The following is a 20831-nucleotide window of genomic DNA, read 5'->3' as shown; positions in this document are numbered from 1 at the left end:
AGAGAGAGATTAATATCACCATCTCTGGCAGAGAACCAACTATAGCTGTGAGGATTTATTGGCAAACACTTTTTTTTTTCTTTGTACATGATAGCAGGCAAAAAAGCCAGTCCAATGCCTTTGATTTACTGACAATAATGCACAGACAGCAGTAAAGTTGGATAATATAGAATGATAATATAACAGTAGAGTGCCTGAATGCAATAATGTGCAAGTTTTGCACACAGAATGTGAAAATATGTGTTACTCGATAACAGAAATGTCATAATAAACTCCTCCTTCCATAAAGTGATGTTACCTGTAGCATCTTTTCAGCCAACAGTATTGACATATTTATCTGCCTTTAGCATCTGCTTATTTAGGAAAGTTTTCTCCACTAGATGTTGGAACTTTACTGGTGGGATTTGTGTCCATTCAGCCACAAGAGCATTAGGACAATAATGCACAGGTCTTTTATGGGCCTTGTTAAAGACCAAGTAAGAAAACTGCAAAATGATGTTGCTGTTGGCATTTAAATCGTCGTTGGCGATTCAATGCAAAAATAACCAAGGTATTAATCAGTTACTCGATGTGAATACTTTACCCGCAGTGATTTACTTTGCCAGGAATGGCACTCTGTGTCATCAATTTGTATGGTTAGGCATTGGTCTTGGGAATTGGCTCTGGCTACATACAAAGGTTTTCTGATACAGAGGGATACTGTTCTACAGAAGGACTATCCAAGCTATTAGTCTCTAGAGGTGACACTGCGCCAATCATACTGTTAGCTGGAAGACTACAGGTTGTTTATCCTTTTTATGAATATAATGACATGAAGTAAAAAAAAAATAAAATCTGGTAATGTTTTACTGTACTATGTATACAGGTGACCTCTCTGCTGCTTGTGGCTTGGTAAGATTCCACCAGTGTGAAGCAGCACCTTCATATTTAGCTTGTCTTTCTTTTTCAGGTATAAACTAATTTCTTTGGATGCCTGGCATGTAGATGTGACTGATAATAAAATAACAAATGTAAATAAGAGTGCATTGTATTTCTGTGGATTTCCTACTCTGAAGCATATTAAACATAAGGTAAGGGTGTATGGAACACTTACTGAGTTCCATGCCCATATGAGCATTGCATTTAAGTCATAATGTTCCAAATAAAGATGATAAAAGAAGAAGATTATCATAAATATTATAATTTTTAAAGGCTAATTAGAAATATTACAATACAAGGATTGTCACAATGGGTTCTTTAATTTTATACTGTATTATGCTTATTAGCTTGGGTTAACAAATGTGTAGGCTGTACTGCACAACTATACTGATTATTATTAATCATTTATGAACTATGAAAACCATTTCATATGAAAAAAAAAAAGTAAATATAGCCATGCTTTATCAGTAGGACTTATTTTCCCTTTAATACCTTACTTACCTGTTTAATTCTGTCTGGTTAAAGTACAATATCTTAGCTATTTCTTTTTCTCATTCTCCCAAGCATTCCATGAAGAAGGCAGGTGTTCAGGTATTCCAGCAAAGCAGCCGAGGTGAGAACATGATCTTGGAGCTAGAGACTGAAGAAAACGAAGATAACCAAGTAAGGCAATGATCAATGATTAATGATCGTATTATGTTGACTTTCTTCTATACATCTCTTTCCATTTAATGTCTATCTTTGCTTGCAGAATGTGGACATTGTTGCCAGTGCAGTACTCGGAAAATCTGTATTTGTAAATTGGCCTCACCTGGAAGAAGCCAGAGTCATTGCTGTTTCAGATGGAGAGATGAAGTATGTTTATTATGATGTCTTAATCATTTACCATGCTGCACCTGTTTTCACTGATATATTAATTTCTCTCCCTATCAAATCTGTAGTTTGAAACTCAGATCCTTTCTGCATTTTCCCATTGTTCGATTTGTCCTACCACGTCACCTTCTTAAAGGAGAACTAAACCCTAAAAATGACATATTTTATATACTGAACCAGCCTAAAGTTTCAGCTTCTCAATAGCAGCAATGATCCAGGACTTCAAACTTGCCACGGGGAATGGGTGGTCACCATCTTGGAAATTGTCTGCAACACTCATGCTCAATGGGCTCTTGAGCAACTGTTGAGAAGCTAAGCTTAGGGGTCATCACAAATTATCAAGCAGGAAATAAAGTTGGCCTGAAATCTAAGCTGATGCTACAGGGCTGATTATTAAATTCTGATGCTAGTTGCACTGTTTTCTGTGATGCCATGTAGTAATTACCTGTATTCATTAATAATCAGCCTTATACTGTGACATTTTATTCTATGTGTACTGTATATTGTAAGCCCCTAAGCTTAGTAAGTGACAGCAGCATAAAGCATGTAAAGTGGATCAGCAGAAAAGAAGATGGGGAGCTACTGGAGGCACAGATCTTTACTGCTAAAGGGCTGTGGTTTCCTTTGGCTGGCACAGAAGCCCAAAAGATAATATAAAATATTTCTAGAATTCTTCTGGAGTTCAGCTTTAGTTCTTCTTTAAAAGAGAACCAAACCCTTTTTATTAAAATCCCCTACCCTACATAGACTCCCCTCCCTGCTCTCCCCAGCCTAGGTGTTACCCAGGGTAAATGCCCCTAACTCTTTACTTACCCCTCATTGCATATTCAGGGCATCAGCATTCACGGGTGCCATCTTCTTCTCTTCGGTAATCTTCGGGAAGAGAGAAGCATATCGGCGCATGTACAGTTGGCGCAATCTTCCAATCCCAAACAGCTGTGCATGCGGTGAAAGCCACTGAAATTGCCGAAGCGCCAGAAGAAGACCCGAAGATTACAGAAGAGAAGAAGTGTTTGGCACTAAAAGCAAATCACAATTGTTTACTTCTGCGGACATTAAAATAACTGTTAGACTTTAAATGTTTAGCTTAATTACTTCCATATTTTCATGTTTTCAGAAAAGGGAATTATGGATGTATTGCTGTTTTTATTCCTTTTTTTTCTCCAAATCTAGGTTTTATTTAGAAGAACGCCCTGGAACACAAAAGCTTTACACTGGTAACTCAGTACCACCGACTAAAGTAATCTATGTTGGCGATAAAGAAAGAAACGTATGGGTGAAAGAAATTCAGGGAATATCCGAACAGTAAGTTGTTGCTTTACATTGCAGCAATAGAGGATTCTTACCAAATGGAGCCTGTCAAGAGTTAGTGAGCTTACTTTTGTTCTTCTAAATCGCATAAACTAGAGCTAATAATTGCACTGGCTTTAAAGATTCATGTGTTCATTTGCTGTCGGTCAAGATGCCTTTTTAGATTCCTATAACATTTATTGAGATCTTGTCATTTAATTTGCTCTGCCTCAGATACAAAATAATAGGCATTTAATTTTTGGGAGGTTCTATATGGACTGATGTATGGTAAGTCTCTTGGCAATTGTGTTCTCTTTTTTTTTTAAAGTTACCACAAAAGAAAAGGAGTGGTGATAAATGAGACTGCAATAGTTTTGCATGCACAGCTGCTCACTGGCCGCCACTATCTGTTGGGACAAAATGGGGAGGTTCATCTCGAGAAGCAGTGGTCCAAACAAGTGCTGTCCTTTGTGTACCAGACTGTTGTTCAGGTAACAGGCTAAACAAAGTAAATGAATGTTTATCTCAAATTTTAAATGAGCATGACCAAATTGTGTTTTTAATGCATAGTTGACTGATTTACATGCACGTTTCATCAGTCATAGTTCTATTTAAATAAACTGCTGTGTTAAATCACAAGGTTTACTAAATGTACAATTAATTATATACAGTCGTTTCACTATGTGCCTGATGGCAAGTACTCTTCCCTCTGTGTTTCCTCTTCCAACAGAATTATTTTTAATTAAACATAGGAATAGGACATATTGTACTAGTTATGCTGTAAAGCTACAATAAATTTTCTCTTTTCAGGATATCACTACTTTTGAATCTGGCTCATCTCATTACAAAACACTGGGCGAGCTTTTCTCTCCTAAAAGTTCTGTCTTCATGTTGGGGGCGCCCTACTATGGATGCATGGGAGAAGTATGTCATTGTATTGTCACACTGCTTTTCTAACCCACATTTGCCTCCTATAGTAGTGTCTCTGTGGGGTTCATTTATAAACAGTGGGCAAATTTGCACCTGGTCAGTAACCAATCAGTGATTAGCTTTTTTTTCAGCCAGCTGCAGGTTGAACAGTGAAAGCAATGATCTGATTGGTTGCCATGGATTACTGCTCGGGTGCAAATTTGCCCAGTGTTTATAAAGGAGACCCTGTGTCTTTTTTTGCTTCATGTTCTGAAAGTACTTTCACTTTTTGTAACTTGTGCTATATCAAAGGTGGTGTCCATTATTTTTACCATAGATGCATTGCTACCCATTACACCACCACAAAAGTTTTTATTGAATCTGAATCCTAATTTGCATATGGAATTTTGAACACCGCTATCCAAATATAATAATGCATAAGCAAAAATATGCTGCATTTTCCCAGATCCTATGCCCATTTTTACATTGTTTATTCACAAGTGATGATCGAATGAGGAAGCTTTGCAGTTTTCCGTCACTGAATTAGAGAGTCTTTCATTGGTCTAAACAAAATAGATTGTGACAATTGTGTGTATATTTTACCACATTGATATTCAAATTCAATTATATGTATTTAATAAAACCAACACTCCAGTTTAGCATTAAAGTGTATTTATTTTACTCTTGTGTATTACACATGGGTTCCTATATAACATCCAGAGGTACCTGAACAGTTGTGAAGCCAGACAGATTGTTTGAACCATCTCATACAGTTAGCTGATATCCTTTAGCAGAACAAGAAAGTGACTCGAAGCAGTAAAACACTTGTCCATCTCTGCTGCAGGTTCAATCAGTTGTTCTGAAGACAGAGAGCTGCAATATGTCTGAACTGACTCAGCTTGTCTGGTTCTCAAACTGTTTAGGGTGCTCTTGTGCATTGTACTATGAATATTTGAGCAAGAATACAGCCGATAATGTAAAATATCTGTCAGGGTGGTACCCATATGTTACAAACATAAACATGTATAAAATATATTGGTTCAACACTAATTATTTTAATTAATGTAAATATTAATTTGTTAATAAAGCATTTACTACAACTTTTATGTAATAACATAATAAGTTTGTACTAATGATTCATTTGTACAGTATCTTGAGACAATTGAGCAGAAAACTTTTAAGGCTTGTGTATCATATTGTATCCAGGTACAAGAGTCATCTGATGTTCTCAGTGAGAACAGAATCCGTGTGATTTTATCTATTCCCTGTGAACCACAGCTACTTGCCTTAATACAGAACCAGCATGTAAGTGCAATAGATTCCTACTTTGGTATTTAAATATTTCTCCTTCCAAGAACCGCTGCATTTACTACATTATGTGAAAAAACCCATAATTTATGTTTAATTATTTCCTTTATAATGCACATGTACTTATTTTTCTGAAGGTTAAAAGTTTCTTGTAATATAAAATCGGAAACCGTTACACTTGCTTCAAATACTTGTGGTGCAGGTCCCTAAAATGTAACTTCTTAAAGGATAAGAAATCCTTAAACAACTAAATGTAAAATTGCTCAGGGTATTTTTCTAAGCACGTTTGCAATTTATGTTTATTATTTGCATTTGCATTATTATTTTATTATATAGTTTTAAAGGAAAACTATACCCCCTAAACAATGTAGATCTCTAAAAATATATTGCATAAAACAGCTCATATGTAAAATCCTGCTTCATGTAAATAAACCATTTTCATAACAATATACTTTTATAGTAAGTGCCATTGGGTAATCATTAATAGAAAATTGCCATTTTAAAAAATAATGGCGCTGGGCCCTGGGAACATACGATTCACTATGCACACAAATATATCAACAAACCATACTTGTAAGGTCACATCAGCCAATTAACAGACAGAGTTCTGTCTTTTGCTTCAACACTTAGAGCTGCAGTATTTCTGGTCAGGTAATCTCTGAGGCAACACACAGGCCATCACGAAATGAGGGTTCAAGGCAAGAGATGTAAAAGGCCAATATTTACTTAAATATATAGACCAATTTGGTAAGATTCTTTAATATGCCACTTAATATGATATAAACTATCTGTTGCTTAAGTGTTCATTTTGGGGGTATAGTTTTCCTTTAAGTTTTTAACTGCCAATATAATATTGCCACCTGCTTGTCAGTTCTTATAGTTCATATCTACTAATGACTGCTTGGTTAAATGAGGAGGTATACATTTCACCATGCCATAAACGTGAGAAAAAACGGCAACTGATAAATATTACATATCCCTTTCATAACAGTGTTGTGTTTAAACCTGTCCAACTTCTAAAACAAACCTAATAAAACACCTCCAATTAAAGGAAACATGGGTGGGAGGACCTGATTACAGCAAATCACCCAGTGTGCCTATAGTGATATAATATCAATATAGTAGACAATAGGGGGTACTTTATTCACTATATAAGTCACAGAGGAGTTCCATGACCATATAAAAGCACAAGGCCGAAGGCCAAATGCTGTAATACAGGTCAAAAACTGCAATTTGTTAATTGTCAGATTACTTATACTTGGTATATAGTATGAATTAGGGTTCTATAGTATGAAATATGCATAAATATATGATAAAACCCTCCTAAAAGGGTAACTTTATAGAATATGCCTTGCATTATGGCTTCACAATGGGAATTGTGCTTACTTATAAGGTTCCCCTAATATCCAGCCTATTATTTCTTGCAGACATTTTCTATAAAATATAACCCTGGCTATGTTTTGGCTAGTCGTCTTGGTGTGAATGGATACCTCGTTTCTAGGTTTACAGGGAGTATCTTCATTGGCAGAGGATCCAAGAAGAAGTGAGTAGCAATCTAGATTAAAACTGCTCGCTGGTTTGGTAGTTACCTTTGATGTTATATTCATATTTATATATTTGTTTTGTTTATCCAGTCCCCATGGAGAACAAAAGTCCAATGTGGGACTGAACCTTAAGTTCAATAAGAAGAACGAGGAAGTTCCTGGCTACACTAAAAGAGTTGGGACAGAATGGACATATTCTTCTGCTGCTGAGCTCCTTCTTGGTGAATACATAGAGAGGTATGGAATTTCTTGTGAAAGTTTTGGCATCTGAAGACTTATTTGCCTCGCCATATCATAAGATGTGCCATTTTAAAATTACTGTTATGTTACCATTCTAGTTAAAGGAATTATTTAGTATAAAAGTAAAACTGGGTAAATAGGCTGTGCAGAATAAAATATGTTTCTAATCTATTTAGTTTTAGCCAAAAATGTAATCTATAAAGGCTGGAGTGGCTGGATGTCTAACAAAATAGCTGGAACACTACTTCCTGGTTTTGGCACTACTTCCTGCCTTGGTTTCCACTGACTTGTTACCAGGCAGTAGCCAATCAGTCTTGAGCTATAATAAATTATTATTTTCTTTTGAATCTAAGCTGCATGCTAAGGATCAGTTGCAAACTCAATGAACAGTTATGTCCCATGTGTGCCTCCTTCAAGTCACTGACTATCTCAGAGCTGAAAAGCAGGAAGCTGGGTTCTGTTCTTTTCGACATCTGTGAACTACAGCCTTTATAGATGACATTTTTGCCAAACTAACTATATTAGAAACATTTTTTATTTTGCACATCTGTTGACCGAGTTTTTATTTTTACACTGAACTGTTCCTTTAAACCTGTGGTAGAAATAGAACTATGAAACTGGTTTTATGTCATAGATCTGTTATAAATTGTAGCAACTACAAACCAAAAAATATTTGAAGACTTTATTTGGTAATGGTCTACGACATAATATGCACATTGTTTACCTTTCACAGGTTCCCTGAATTATTCTCATATATATCGAAGCACAGCCAAAATGATGTGTTCTATGAAGATGATATTTGGGCAGGAGAGGATGAGAATGGGTGAGTCTGGTTTATTGATGACACTGCTTTCATGTTCTTTGCATGGTATGTGACATTCTGTCTCTCTTTTGGTAGTGCTGAGAAGGTTGAAGAGATTGTGTCCTGGCTGAAGTCTCATCCTGTTAACACACTATCCCATTCATCGTGTGATTTGCAAATACTGGATGCTGATATAGTAGAGAAGATTGAAGAGGAGGTTGCAAAGTGCGAGGTTAGAAATGTAAACTCTAATAAAGGGGATTATTGTCCATTTCATAATGTGAAATTATGAAAACTCTGTAACAAATACAAAATATATTCAGTGTATTTATAGTAACTGGAGTTGGATTGGCCACAACCAACTGAAGCTACTATGAAAAGCTTTCACTTTTTTATCCATCAATGTCACTGTGGGTAAAATATGCACTATTATGTTTAGTTCTCTTGCATCATTTGTGCTTTTTGGTGGCAGGTATTTTGACAGTCCCCTAATGTACATAAGAATCATAGGAAGCACGGATTATTTGGATAAAAGGACAAGCTTACCTCTTGCCACGGTGGGTCCGGGTGCTCATGCCCCAGACCTTCAGCAAATGGGACCAACAACACGAAAAACTTGAAACAGTCATATGATTAAGTGTCCTGGAGGGACATGAAATGCGTCAGGCTTTTAGTTTTATATACAATGTAAAATGAAGACTTTTTTTTTTCCTACTATTCATAATTTTGGCTCCTGGATACCATTGACTGTTTGATTTGGTGTTCCGGAGTGGTGCCTGCCCGTCATCCAAGTTTTTTTGTGTGTTAGTCCCCTAATATAACTTCCTGTTTGTACATTTCAAGCAATAAGCTCTGGTTCTTGGTACAATATATGTAGTGAGCATATAGGCATCATATCATGCCTTAGAGAAGGCACTCTTGTTTAGTCAAGTACTGGAAAAGAGAATCCAGCATGAGCGTGACAATTGGGCAATAGTTCTGGAACTTGAGCATTGTACTGTTATTACAGCTATTACAGTTATTTTATTTTTAACAAAATGGTGCTTTGTTTCTGTGTTCAGTTCAATATTTTATTAGGATTATTTTAAGTAATGCAAATATCTGCACCTATGCCTTATTAGCTTTAGTGTGTCTGCCTTATTGAAAACAAGTGAGTAAGAGTTGCATTTGTAACCATGTTACATTAGTAATTGCCTTATTTTAGAAATAACATTATTCTCTTCTCTTTCATAGTCAAAAAAACCCAGTAAAGTACGAGTGACGGTTAAGCCTCATTTATTGTTTAAGGTAAGTTGATTTAATATGATTTCACAGCAGTAATGAAATGGTCTAATTTTGTTGGGAGAGTTCAATTGTATTTGCATTAAACCTAATCATTAAATGTACTTGTGAGTTGCATTAATGTATTCTTTTCTGGGCAGTTTGTTACTGGGTTTTCATGCATACCGCAGTAACGAAACACAGTACATGTAAGTATGAGGTTAATGAGAAGATTCCAGTTATAGAAGCCTCATTATTTACACACTTTTAAATAGGGGATCACATAAATAAAAAACGTGTTCATGTATACAAATACTGATCCTCCTTTATTGCAACTTGCTTCTTGAAATCAGTGTCTCAATTAAAACTTACCTTCTAAAAAAATAGATTTTTTGTACTTACTGGTTAATAATTTTCTCTTGTCCTACATTGGGCTCGCTTCGGGTGAGGCGAATGTATGCACCTTGTAGAATTTGGAAAAGGTGTGTGTGGATGACCACACTGCAGCCCTACAAACCTGTTCTGCTGAAGCCTGGTAGCGAACCGCCCAAGAAGTGTTGAGAGAATGAGCTTGAACCCGGAAGGGTGTGGCCTTACCCCATACCTCATAGGCCTTCAGGATTGCTGACCTAATCCATCTTGCAATGGTGGCCATAGATGCCTTAAGGCCTTTCTGTGGTCCTTATGGTAAGACAAACAGGTTGTTCACCTTCCTTATGCTCTTGGTTGCCCTGGTGTATGTTCTGAGAGAACAACCACATCTAGCTTGTGTAACTTCTGTCTTTGGTTCAGGACAGAATGATGTAACCACCAGGTCCTGGTTACGATGGAATTCTGACACCACCTTAGGAAGAAAATCCGGGGTAGGTCTCAACACCGCCTTGTCCTTGTGAAAAATCAAAACTGGTGGACGACAGTATAGAGCTGCTAGTTCTGGCTAGTAGAAAAACTACCTTAAGAGTCAGCAGAGGTAATGTGATTGAATCCAATGGCTCGAATGGCTGCTCCTTCAATACGCAAAGTACCATATTGAAATCCCAGGGAATGATTGGATGACGGTATGGAGGTATCATCCTCAATGCTCCCTGTAGGAAGGTCTTCATGTTGGGCAGCATTGCAAGCTGCTGCTGCTGAAAAAGGATAGATAAGGCTGATACCTGATCTTTCAGTGAGCTGAGCGCAAGCCCTTTGTCTAAGGGTAATGGCACACTGGGCAATTCGGGGAGATTTAATCGCCTCATCTTTGCGGTTACCAATCTCCCCGAACGCCTTCCCTCTGTCTTGCACTGGCTAAAATGAAAAAGCACATGTGACACATGTGAAGTCGGCTGAAGTTGCCTCACGAGGAAACTTCAGACGACTTCGGAATACAAAGCGCCCCGTGTGCTGTAACGCAGCCAATTTTTCATTTTAGCCGGCGCAAGACAGAGGGAAGGCGTTCAGGGAGATTGGTCGCCGCAAAGAATCGCCCAGTGTGCCACTACTCTAAACCTTCCTGAAGGAATAACAATAGGCTACCTTCATCCCAAGACTGTGGGTCTTTGGCTTTAGATTCACACTAGGATATGAATGTCCTCCATACCCTGTGGTAGATGCGTGCCGAGACTTGCTTTCTGGCCTTTATTAATAAACTCCTGATCTGGCTAGAATTAGGTCTTCAAGTGCCATGCCGTTAAAGCCAGCCGTAGTGAACTCGGGTGGAAGATCGGTCCCTGAGATAAAAGATCCCTTCTGTCTGGCTGGTGAAATGGTGCGTCCACTGATGAGCTTCCTTCCTTATGAGCTCTGCAAACCAAGTGTGACATGGCCAGTAGGGTGCCACTAGAAGTGTTTCTACCCTTTCTTGTCTTATCTTCTTGATTACCCTTGGCAGAAGTGCCAGTGGTGGGAAAACATATTCTAGATGAAACTGCCACGGAACCACCAGTGCATCCAATGCTAGGGCCAGCAGGTCATTGCTTCTTGCAATGAACTCCGGAAGCTTGTTGTTGTACCTGGATGCCATTAAGTATACTTCCGGAGTTCCCCACCTTGCCAGAATCAGTTGAAAAACCTCTGGGTGTAGGCTCCACTCGCCCTGATCTAAGGTCTCGCGGCTGAGAAAATCTGCTATCCAACTGTCCACTCCTGGGATATGAACTGCGGAGATAGCTGGTACTGTGTTTTCCACCCACATAAGAATTTGCTGTGCCTCTGCGAGGGCCGCTTGACTACTTGTGCCTCCTTGGTAGTTGATGTAAGCCACCGCTGTGAGATGTCTGTATTCTTACAGATAGCTCTTGAAGTCTGTCTGACCAGTGGAGCAATGAGAGGTGGATCGCTCTTAGTTCCAGGATGTTGATGGGGAGTAGTTGTTCTTTCTGTATGTTTATTTTTGTATATATATTTTTATTTGTAAAGCGCTCCTTGAGGGCAAAGCACTGTACAACAAAACAATAAATTAGTAGTAACAAATAAGGGGTAATTGGAATAAAAAGTAACAATAAGTGCATTATTAGAATACAATTCACATAAATATAAAATATAATTACAATGCAGATTAAGTGCTCAGTGTCAAGGAAACAAAAGGCTAGAGGACCCTACCCGGTAGGGCTTACAGTCTAAATGGGAGGGTAACATACAGACACAATTCAGAGGGTTATTAAAGTGCTGGGGGTTAGTTTGTTATACTGTTATATAAGTGCCAGTTCAGGTGTTATCCAGGTGCTCCCAGAGGTAGTCTTTTAGTTTTGTTTTAAAAACATTGAAGGATTCTCTCCTTAGAGATTCAGGATTGGCATTCCAAATATAAGGAGTCGCAAGAGAGAAGGGTTTGATACGGGAAACAGCAGTAGTAGTGGGGGGTACAACCAAACGGTTGCTCTGAGAGGAGCGGAGGTTTTGGGCAGGAACATATAGAGAGACAAGAGATGAGATGTAGTTAGGTGCAGAGGAATGAAGGGCTTTGAAGGTTATGAGGAGGAGTTTATAAGTTATTCTTTGTTTTATAGGAAGCCATGATAAGGACTTCAGCAGCGGAGTGGCCTGTACCCTTTTGGATGAGAGGAGGATAATTCTGGCAGTAGTGTTTAGTACAGACTGTAGAGGTGAGAGATGGGAGTTAGGGAGGCCAGTTAGTAGAAGGTTACAGAAATCTAGTCTGGATAGGATGAGAGCATGCATGAGCGTCTTGGATGTATCAGGTGAAAGAAAGGGACAGATTTTGGCAATATTGCGTAAGAAAAAGTGACAGGTTTTGACAGTGGCGTTAATATGATCAGAGAAGGAGAGAGGAGTCAAAGATTACACCAGACAGCGAGCTGAGTTGACAGGATTAATGAGCATGCCATCAATAGAGATAGTAAATAGGGGAGTAGGACCAGGCTTAGGTGGAAAGATAAGTTCAGTTTTTGTTAGGTTGAGTTTGAGGTGGCGCTGTTTCATCCAATTTGAGATAGCCAGGAGGCAGTTAGAGATTTGAGCCTCTGGGGTGGATAAATATATTTGGGTGTCATCGGCATACAGATGATAATTAAAGCCAAAAGAATGGATGAGATCTCCCAAAGACAGAGTGTACAGGGAGAACAACAGCGGACCAAGTACGGAGCCTTGCGGCACCGACACATTTAGTGGAACTGGAGATGAGGTTTTGTTATCATAGGAGACAGTGAATGATTGGTTAGAAAGGTAAGAAGAGAGCCAAGATGCAGCCTGGTTATGGATGCCAAGCAAATAGAGAATCTGCATCAGAAGAGAGTGATTAACTGTATCAAATGCAGATGATAGGTCAAGGAGGAGAAGGATGGAGAAGTGACCTTTGGCTTTGGCAACCTGAAGATCATTTGTAACTCTGCTCAAAGCAGTCTCAGTAGAGTGACCAGGCCGGAAACCAGATTGCAGAGGGTCCAACAGATCATGGGTGTGTAGAAAGTTAGTAATACGGGAGAACACAATACGCTCTAGGAGTTTAGAGGCAAGTGGTAAAAGGGAGACAGGACAGTAATTTGATAGACAGGCTGGGTCAAGCGTGGCCTTTTTAAGAATAGGCTTTACACAGGTCTGTTTGAAAGGAGAAGGGAAGGTTCCAGAAGCCAGAGAAGAATTGAAGATGTGAGTAAGTAGTGGTGTAAGCTCTGCAACACAGTGTTTGAGCAGAGAAGAAGGCATCGGTTCAAGGGGGCAAGTTGTGAGTGGGGAGGACAAAAGAAGCTTGGAGACTTCAGACATTGTTACCGGAGGGAAGGAATTAAGACATGCAGAAGGGGGCTTAGGAAGGAGGAACTGGTTTACATTAGTAGAGGTAGGGATCTGATTGCGGATGGACTCTACTTTGTCTTTAAAGAAATCCGCAAAGTCCTGAGGAGAGTGTGTCTGGTTGACTGATACTGTTGATGAGGGATGGAGAAGAGTATTGAATAGAGAAAACAGACGTCGTGGGTTGGATTTGTGATTGTTTATAAGGGTACTGTAGTACTCTTGTTTGGCTTTTGACAAGGCAGAATTGAGGCAGGACAATAGAAATTTATAGTGAATAAAGTCTGCTTGCGTATGGCATTTTTTCCACATACGTGCAGAAGATCTCGTGCAGGAGCGTAAGTATCTGGTTTGTGAATTCAGCAATTTCTGTGACCAACGTCCCTGTACTGTTAGGTCTGCCAATACTCCTCCCCAACCTTGTAGATTGGCATCTGTTGTGATGACCGTCTACTGGTGATTGGGGAAGGGTTTTCCTGACTGAAGTGTTGGTCGAAGCCACCGATTGATTGAGGTTCAAGATAGGGGAATCCTGCGGTTTAGGTCCGCTCGGTTCCTCCTCTGGTGTTGGAGTATCAGTCTCTGTAAGGCACTGGTGTGGAGCTGCGTGTGTGGAATCGCGGGGAAGGATGACACCATAGTGCCCAGCACTCTCATGGCAAATCGTAAAGGTACCTGATCTGCTTTCTGCAGAGCTGACAGGAGCCCCTGCATTGAGGTGATCTTGAACTGGGGAAGCAAGGCTCTTCCCACTGAAGTATTTAGGACAAGCCATAAATATTCTGTTCTGAGATGGTATGAGTCGAGATTTGGAAGTTTATCTGCCAGCCTAACAGTGTTCATGTCTGCATCACTGTCTGGAGATGAACTGTGGGCAGGGCCATGGAAAGGGCCTTTACCAGTAGGTCGTCCAGGTATGGTATGACACTCTCTCCCTGCATTCGCAGGTCCTCCAGAGCCACAGCCATAACCTTTGTGAATACCCTTGGTGCGGAGGATAGTCCAAATGGGAGTGTCACGAATTGCCAACGTTCTTCTGCCACTGAAAAGCAAAGGAACCGGTGGTGGTTGGATGTACTGTATGGGGACATGCAAGTATGCATCTTTGATATCAATCACCACCATGAAATCCTATAAGTCCAGGGACAGTAGGACCGACTGGATGGATTCCATCTTGAAGTGATGCTTCTTTACATGGTTGTTTAGTGTCTTCAGATCTAGCACCGGACGAAAAGATCCGTCTTTTTTGGGAACTATAAACAGGTTTGAGTAGAAACCAAAGCCCCTTTCCCTTTGAAGGACCATTTGTACTACTCCGGAGGCGATCTGGTCGGAGAGCTCCGCCTGCCGCTGTGAAAATCGCATTGCAAAAACCCTCAAGTCGTTTGTCGATAGAATCCTTAAAGGAAGCCGCATCGGCTACTGGAATGGTGGTGGTCTTTGACAGTCTCGAGACCGAAGGATCCACTGCTGGGGGTGAAGACCAAAGGTCTGTACAGTCCTGAGTAAAAGGATAAGTTTGAGTAAAGCGCTTGGAAAATTGGACTCTGTGGTTCGGCGTTTTCCATTGTGCTTTAACAATGTCATCCAGCTGTTCATAGGCTGGAAAGACACAAGAAAAGTTCTCTTGCCTCTTGAAAATGTTTTTAGTTGGCTCTGCTGAAGGCGGGGTGTATCCAAGACATAGTGCCTGTAATACTGCCTGAATCAGGCTCTCGACCTCTATTTGTGATCTAGGGGCATCCTGATCGAATTCATCTCCGGATAGAATCTGTCCCTCTTCCCCTGATGCCTCTTCCTGTTCATCAGGCCATACAGGTGTGGAAGGGGGAGGTCGCTTAGTAGCTGACTGCTGAGTGACCGGTCCATGAGTCTGTGTAGATAGGTGCTGTAGGACCTTATCTAGAGTCTCTGGTATTCTGGCTAGGTTCTGTAGACCCGCTAGAGATAGAGTGTGCGCCAATTCAGAATCCAAGCTCGTTTGATTAGCCGTAGCTGTCGCAGAGCTGGCTGGTAGGGCTGTATGGGATTGTAATTGTGCAGTGATTGCTGCAGGCTTACAGGCTTCACATTTTGGCTCAGCCAAAATGTTAGTAAATTTATGTTTGCAAGTAGCACATGCCAAATATTACATTGCATTGGTTGTACGTGCAGTTGCCTGCTTGGGAAGGGACTGGTCCTCTGCCCTGCCCATCATGGCTATACTATCTAGATAGTGCTACCCAGTAAGTAAGGATAATGGGTATATTAGGAGAGTCCAGAGGAGTGAAGGAGTGAACCACCAGAACAGAAGGAGGAGGAGCCACTTGAACCTTTTAGTGTCCTTTCTCCGAGCAACAGGATCTTCATCCCCATGGTGCATGTGTCCCCCAATCTAGGCAAGAGAAATCTCACACAGTTAATATCGCTCATTTGCAGCGGGCTCTGATGTTCAAAAAAGAATAATACTTTTATATGTTTAGCAAAATAACCTATCATTCTGTTTCCTTTTTTGCCACATTAATATATTCACACATCACAAAATGCATTTATGCTCCTTTTTTAAAGGGATACTGTCATTGGAAAAAAACATTTTTTCAAAATGAATCCGTTAATAGTGCTGCTCCAGCAGAATTCTGCACTGAAATCCATTTCTCAAAAGAGCAAACAGATTTTTTTATATTCAGTTTTGAAATCTGACATGAGGCTAGACATATTGTCAATTTCCCAGCTGCCCCAAGTCATGTGACTTGTGCTCTGATAAACTTCAATCACTCTTTACTGCTGTACTGCAAAATGGAGTGATATCACCCCCTCCCTTTCCCCCCCAGCAGCCAAACAAAAGAACAATGGGAAGTAAACCAGACAGCAGCTCCCTAACACAAGATAACAACTGCCTAAGAACAACACTCTATAGTAAAATCCCATGTCCCACTGAGACACATTCAGTTACATTGAGAAGAAAAAACAGCAGCCTGCCAGAAAGCATTTCTCTCCTAAAGTGCAGGCACAAGTCACATGACCAGGGGCAGCTGGGAAATTGACAAAATGTCTAGCCCCATGTCAGATTTCAAAATTGAATTTAAAAAATCTGTTTGCTCTTTTGAGAAATGGATGTCAGTGCAGAATTCTGAGTAGCACTATTAACTGATGCGTTTTGAAAAAAACATGTTTTCTGATGACAGGATCCCTTTAAATTAAACTCAAAATGAAGCACTTCAAGCACATTCATCAGGTCTTGTAAGGGTCTCTCTACAGACTCCATAATGCGTGAAACCTAAGAACTAAAAGAAAAACTGATGAAAAGTTGAAAAAATACAAAATTGGCTGCATCTAGTAGCCTGAGAGAAAATAGGGTGCCCCCTGCTGCCCTGAGCCGTTGCTGATTGATTCAGACTTAACTAACACAAAGTGAGCATACTATTTTACTGTTATTTTGAGTATCCTGAAAGCTCTTATTTTCTTATCAGCCTCTTGAGCAGCAGCATGGAGTTGTTCCAGACCAAGATGCAGAATTCCGTCTGTTTGATCGTGTTGTTAATGTCCGGGAGAACTTTTCTGTCCCACTAGGACTCCGAGGCACTATTATAGGAATTAAAGGAGGTAACTGTTCTCTTTGCTTGATACATTAACAGACCGTAAGTTTAAAGAAAGAATCAAGAACAAAATCAGTTTCATTTAATTAATGTTGTTTTGTTGGTTGTTTTTTGTGTCTTCTGTCTGCCGATTTACTTCGTAGGTCCTGCAATTTAGAGAGCTATATTTTGGTATTAGAATATTTCCCTTTCAGTTGTCCATGATAAAACATCAGCTTTTTTATTTTTTTTTAATGGCAGCTTTTGCTGGCTGTTTCCTGTTATTGATTTATAGGCTCCAACCACACAGCTATTACAGAATTCTAGTAAAGTCTCTACTATTTTATTCCCATGATTCACCTCCCCTCCTATTAACTCAGCAGTATTCTGTGCTGTTCATTTTCAATGTTGCAGCTCTGTCTTCTTTTTAACCTCTTCCTCCAGCAAGCTTCCACTGATGGGGTTGTATTCATGCTCCACTGAATTGTCTGCTCCTTTACGTGCATTTTACTTTTCTCTTCAAATCTCTATTTGGGTTGCTCCAATTTAATGAAATCACCCAAAACTGTCTACTTTGTCTTTTATGCAGACTGTTGCACAATTCCATTATTGCAGGGGTGCAAACAATCTAAGTAGCTTTTTAAAAAATCTACATATGGGAATAAGTACACAAGCATACAATATGTCCCACTGCAATGTTTTAATTGGCAGAGAAGCACGCTCATTTACTTCAGTGAAATCTGCCTGTCACCACTAGTTTCAGGCAGATTCCCTTTGAAATAAATGACAGGCTGAGTGACCACAACTGGATACTTCTCCACAAATTAATTGGAGTTTTACTGATCTCATTTTAATTTGCATTAAACAAAAGGATTTGTTTTAGGTTTCTTTTATACTCTTATTGTAAAAATGAACGTGTTTCTTAATTTCTCAGCTGAAAGAGATGCTGATGTGCTGCTTGAAGTACTGTTTGATGAAATATTTTCTGGGGGCTTAACAATAAGGTATTACAATTTGCCACATAATTAAAAATATGAAGCTGGCGTGCATTTTTTCTCATTCTGCATTCTCCAATTTTTTATTTTATTTTTGTAGATGTGCCCAATTTAAAGCATATCGCTTACCAACAAGTGCCTTAATCAACCTTTCTCATGGTAATCGTATGGAAAGCGGAGGACTGAAACTGACTGCTGTAGTTAAGCCACATGTTTCTGAAAAAGAACAAATAGGAGGCCTCAACCATTCTCCCCGTTCTCTCTTTGTTCCTACAAAGGTAAACCCTTTTCAGATTAAATATAAACCTAAATTATTTTCTTAATTAAAACATCTGTATCTTTTATAAAATATATTTAAAAATCTCAGCTGCCAAATTATATATATTGCCTGCCCTGCCTCTACGATTTTGGCATAGAGGTGGGACATTAAATTACTTTCCATTCTGCCTTTTTCTAAATGTCGCTGCAATCCTCTCATGCACCCTCCCTTTCACTGTCTAATTTTGCAAGCAGTGTATGGGCATCAGGTCCCTCATTTTTGCATATAAACAAGTTTGGTGCAAAGCTTTTCTTCAGTGTTCACAATATGGTGACTGCCTTCTTGCTGTTATTGTGTAATTCCATCACTGAAGGACACACGATTTAAACAAGTTATATAGTGTAATTAAAGTTTATTTTGCTTGAAAAACACAATAGAAATTAATTAGGAATTATTTCTTAAGGTGACCGGTCCCCTTTAACTTTTTATACTTCCCTAAAACTATAAAGTACTGTTACAGTTTGAAACTAGTCATAATATTATGCCCCTGTAGGGTTGAATCACTGTAATGAGGGTATAAGCCTCTAAGAGCATTCTTTACACTGGTTTTATTTTTATGGGTAGGTAAGGCCAATGTTCTACCTGTATGTTTACTCTCTCATCTTAGGTGGACACAGGCACTGGACGGTTAACTTTACCTTCCGGGAGCAAAGGACACTAAAAGAAACAAGAAACTAGACAGCCCTCCCAGGAGGCCAGCCCACCTATCACAGCAGGGTACACCCCCTCCGGGAGGCTGTCACTCCCCAGTTCTTTTAGTGTCCTTATGGGAGGAGGACACAAGTTTTTTCTTACATTTTTATTCTTAATTTTATTCATTTTTTATTCCTTTTTTTCTTTTCAGGTTCCCCGGGCAAGAACTCCGGGTCAGCCCCGGGTGTTATAGGGCTGTATTCAGGGACTAAGAGTACTTACTCTGTTACCTATGCCCTCAGTCACACTGGAGACAGGAGCTGAGTTCTCCAGGCAGGTGAGAAGGAGAAGAACAAGCAGCAGTCCTCCCTAGGCAGACCGCAGCTCTCGTCCCTGCAGCAGTTTCCTCTACAGGCAGTTACACGCCGCAGTTTGGAGGCACCGCACATCTTCCCCGGCTCATTTTTAAAATTGGCGCCATATTGGTGATGTCATCCCGCCGAGCTGTGCGTGCACGTATAGACACTTTCTGTCTCTTCACGCCATTTTCTCCAGACTGCACGCCATTAGATGGAGCCTGCCTCAAAACTTTTCTTCTGCGGCTCAGGCACTGATGGCTTAATGCTACATATGGGCTGGAAAGGCTGTCACAAGGATTTCTTGAGAGGGTTTTTTCCTGTCAGACTACCAGTCTACATCACCAGGGAAGGCCAGTATATATTTTTTCCTTGGGCTTATCTTACAGCCACTCTCTTTTATTTTTAAATAAGAATACAAAAAAAAAAGCACCTCTATTCAGGGTGCCATGTCTGACCCCACCAAGGAGGGCGGGCCCCAAGCTGCGCCCTGCGCAGGCAACTGCCAAGGCTCCTTTCACTTCCAAGATTTCCTTCTTGGCATGCGCCTGTTGTTGTGCCAGGCTCCCCCCGGGCCATGCCGAGCCTAGTTGTACGGCATCCTTGCACCCCTCAGCTCATGCAGCTCCTGTCCCTGCGGAAATTCAGGATTCTTCAGTGACTCTACCAGAACCTTCATGGGCAAGGGAGTTAGCTAATTCTATCTCTTTCCTCCAGGGGTTTGCGCGGCTGCCAGAATCCCTAGACAAGTTTCTCACTCAGCTTGCTTCCCACCACCCCTCTGAGGTCTGAGGCGATCATAGACGGATCTGACCAGGCTTCTATTTTGCACCTCATGGAACAAATCAAGGAGGCATCTCAGTTCCTCTGCCAGGCATCCTTGGACTGTGCCAAGATGATTGCCAGAGCTTCTGCCACCACCATTGCTGCCAGATGCTTCCTCTGGCTCAAGCATTGGTCGGCAGATCTAACTTCCAAGAAGTCATTGGTCTCCATCCCTTTTGCAGGGAAGGTACTCTTTGGCACTGAGCTAGATAAAATTATCAGCCAGGCCACAGGAGGCAAGAGCACCCTGCTTCCGCAGAACAAACCAAAGTATCAGACACCTAATCGCTTCTTATCTCGGTTTCGTTCCAGGAAAGTGGAAAAGACCTGCCTGGTCTGGAAACGGCTCCCCGGGTCTTTATAAGATCCTGGCCCCAGTCCTGGCGATCCCAGGGGGTTTCAATTACCCCCTACCTGAACGACCTTCTGATTATGGCTCCATCAGCCCAGAGAAACCTCTCCGACCTTTTTCTTGTGATTTCAAGAAGTCATCTCTGACACCCAGTCAGAGAATGATCTTCCTGGGGACCCTCTTCGACACCCAACTCTGGCACACCTTCCTTCCTTCAGACAAGGTCCTAAACCTCATGACTCGCATTCAGTCCCTTGCAGATCTTCCACGTACCTCCCTCAGATCCTGCATGAAGATGTTGGGATCGATGGTCTCAGTGATAGACACCATTCCTTTTGCTCAGCTCCACACACACACCCTTCAGAGGGCTATTCTGACACACTGGAAGCCAGAGACAATATCTCTGGACTCTCCAATCAT

General features: G+C 40.5%; 1 protein-coding gene across 8 annotated transcripts in view; it reads left to right on the top strand.

Moving 5' to 3' along the window:
• xrn1.S (5'-3' exoribonuclease 1-like) overlaps nucleotides 1-20831 on the top strand; it is a 69453-nt gene that overhangs the window by 33419 nt on the left and 15203 nt on the right. For 7 of the 8 annotated variants that reach the window (XR_005961643.1, XR_005961644.1, XM_041564953.1 and 4 more), the window contains exons 17-31: nucleotides 950-1070; nucleotides 1483-1581; nucleotides 1670-1773; nucleotides 2965-3096; nucleotides 3410-3572; nucleotides 3892-4005; nucleotides 5197-5295; nucleotides 6726-6841; nucleotides 6933-7079; nucleotides 7816-7905; nucleotides 7981-8116; nucleotides 9118-9171; nucleotides 16827-16959; nucleotides 17866-17935; nucleotides 18027-18204. Coding sequence is in view for 6 of the 8 variants with exons in the window: in XM_041564953.1 (XP_041420887.1) it covers nucleotides 950-1070; nucleotides 1483-1581; nucleotides 1670-1773; nucleotides 2965-3096; nucleotides 3410-3572; nucleotides 3892-4005; nucleotides 5197-5295; nucleotides 6726-6841; nucleotides 6933-7079; nucleotides 7816-7905; nucleotides 7981-8116; nucleotides 9118-9171; nucleotides 16827-16959; nucleotides 17866-17935; nucleotides 18027-18204 (1756 nt within the window). In the remaining 2 variants the exon portion in view is untranslated. Of the gene's footprint in view, nucleotides 1-949; nucleotides 1071-1482; nucleotides 1582-1669; nucleotides 1774-2964; nucleotides 3097-3409; nucleotides 3573-3891; nucleotides 4006-5196; nucleotides 5296-6725; nucleotides 6842-6932; nucleotides 7080-7815; nucleotides 7906-7980; nucleotides 8117-9117; nucleotides 9172-16826; nucleotides 16960-17865; nucleotides 17936-18026; nucleotides 18205-20831 lie in introns of those variants that run through there. The other variant, XM_018265779.2, reaches the window with a different exon arrangement.

This window comes from Xenopus laevis, chromosome 5S (assembly GCF_017654675.1).
Source record: "Xenopus laevis strain J_2021 chromosome 5S, Xenopus_laevis_v10.1, whole genome shotgun sequence".
NCBI lineage: Eukaryota > Metazoa > Chordata > Amphibia > Anura > Pipidae > Xenopus > Xenopus laevis.
The sequence above is the reverse complement of the archived record's forward strand: the minus strand, read 5'-3'. Positions and strand labels throughout refer to the sequence as shown.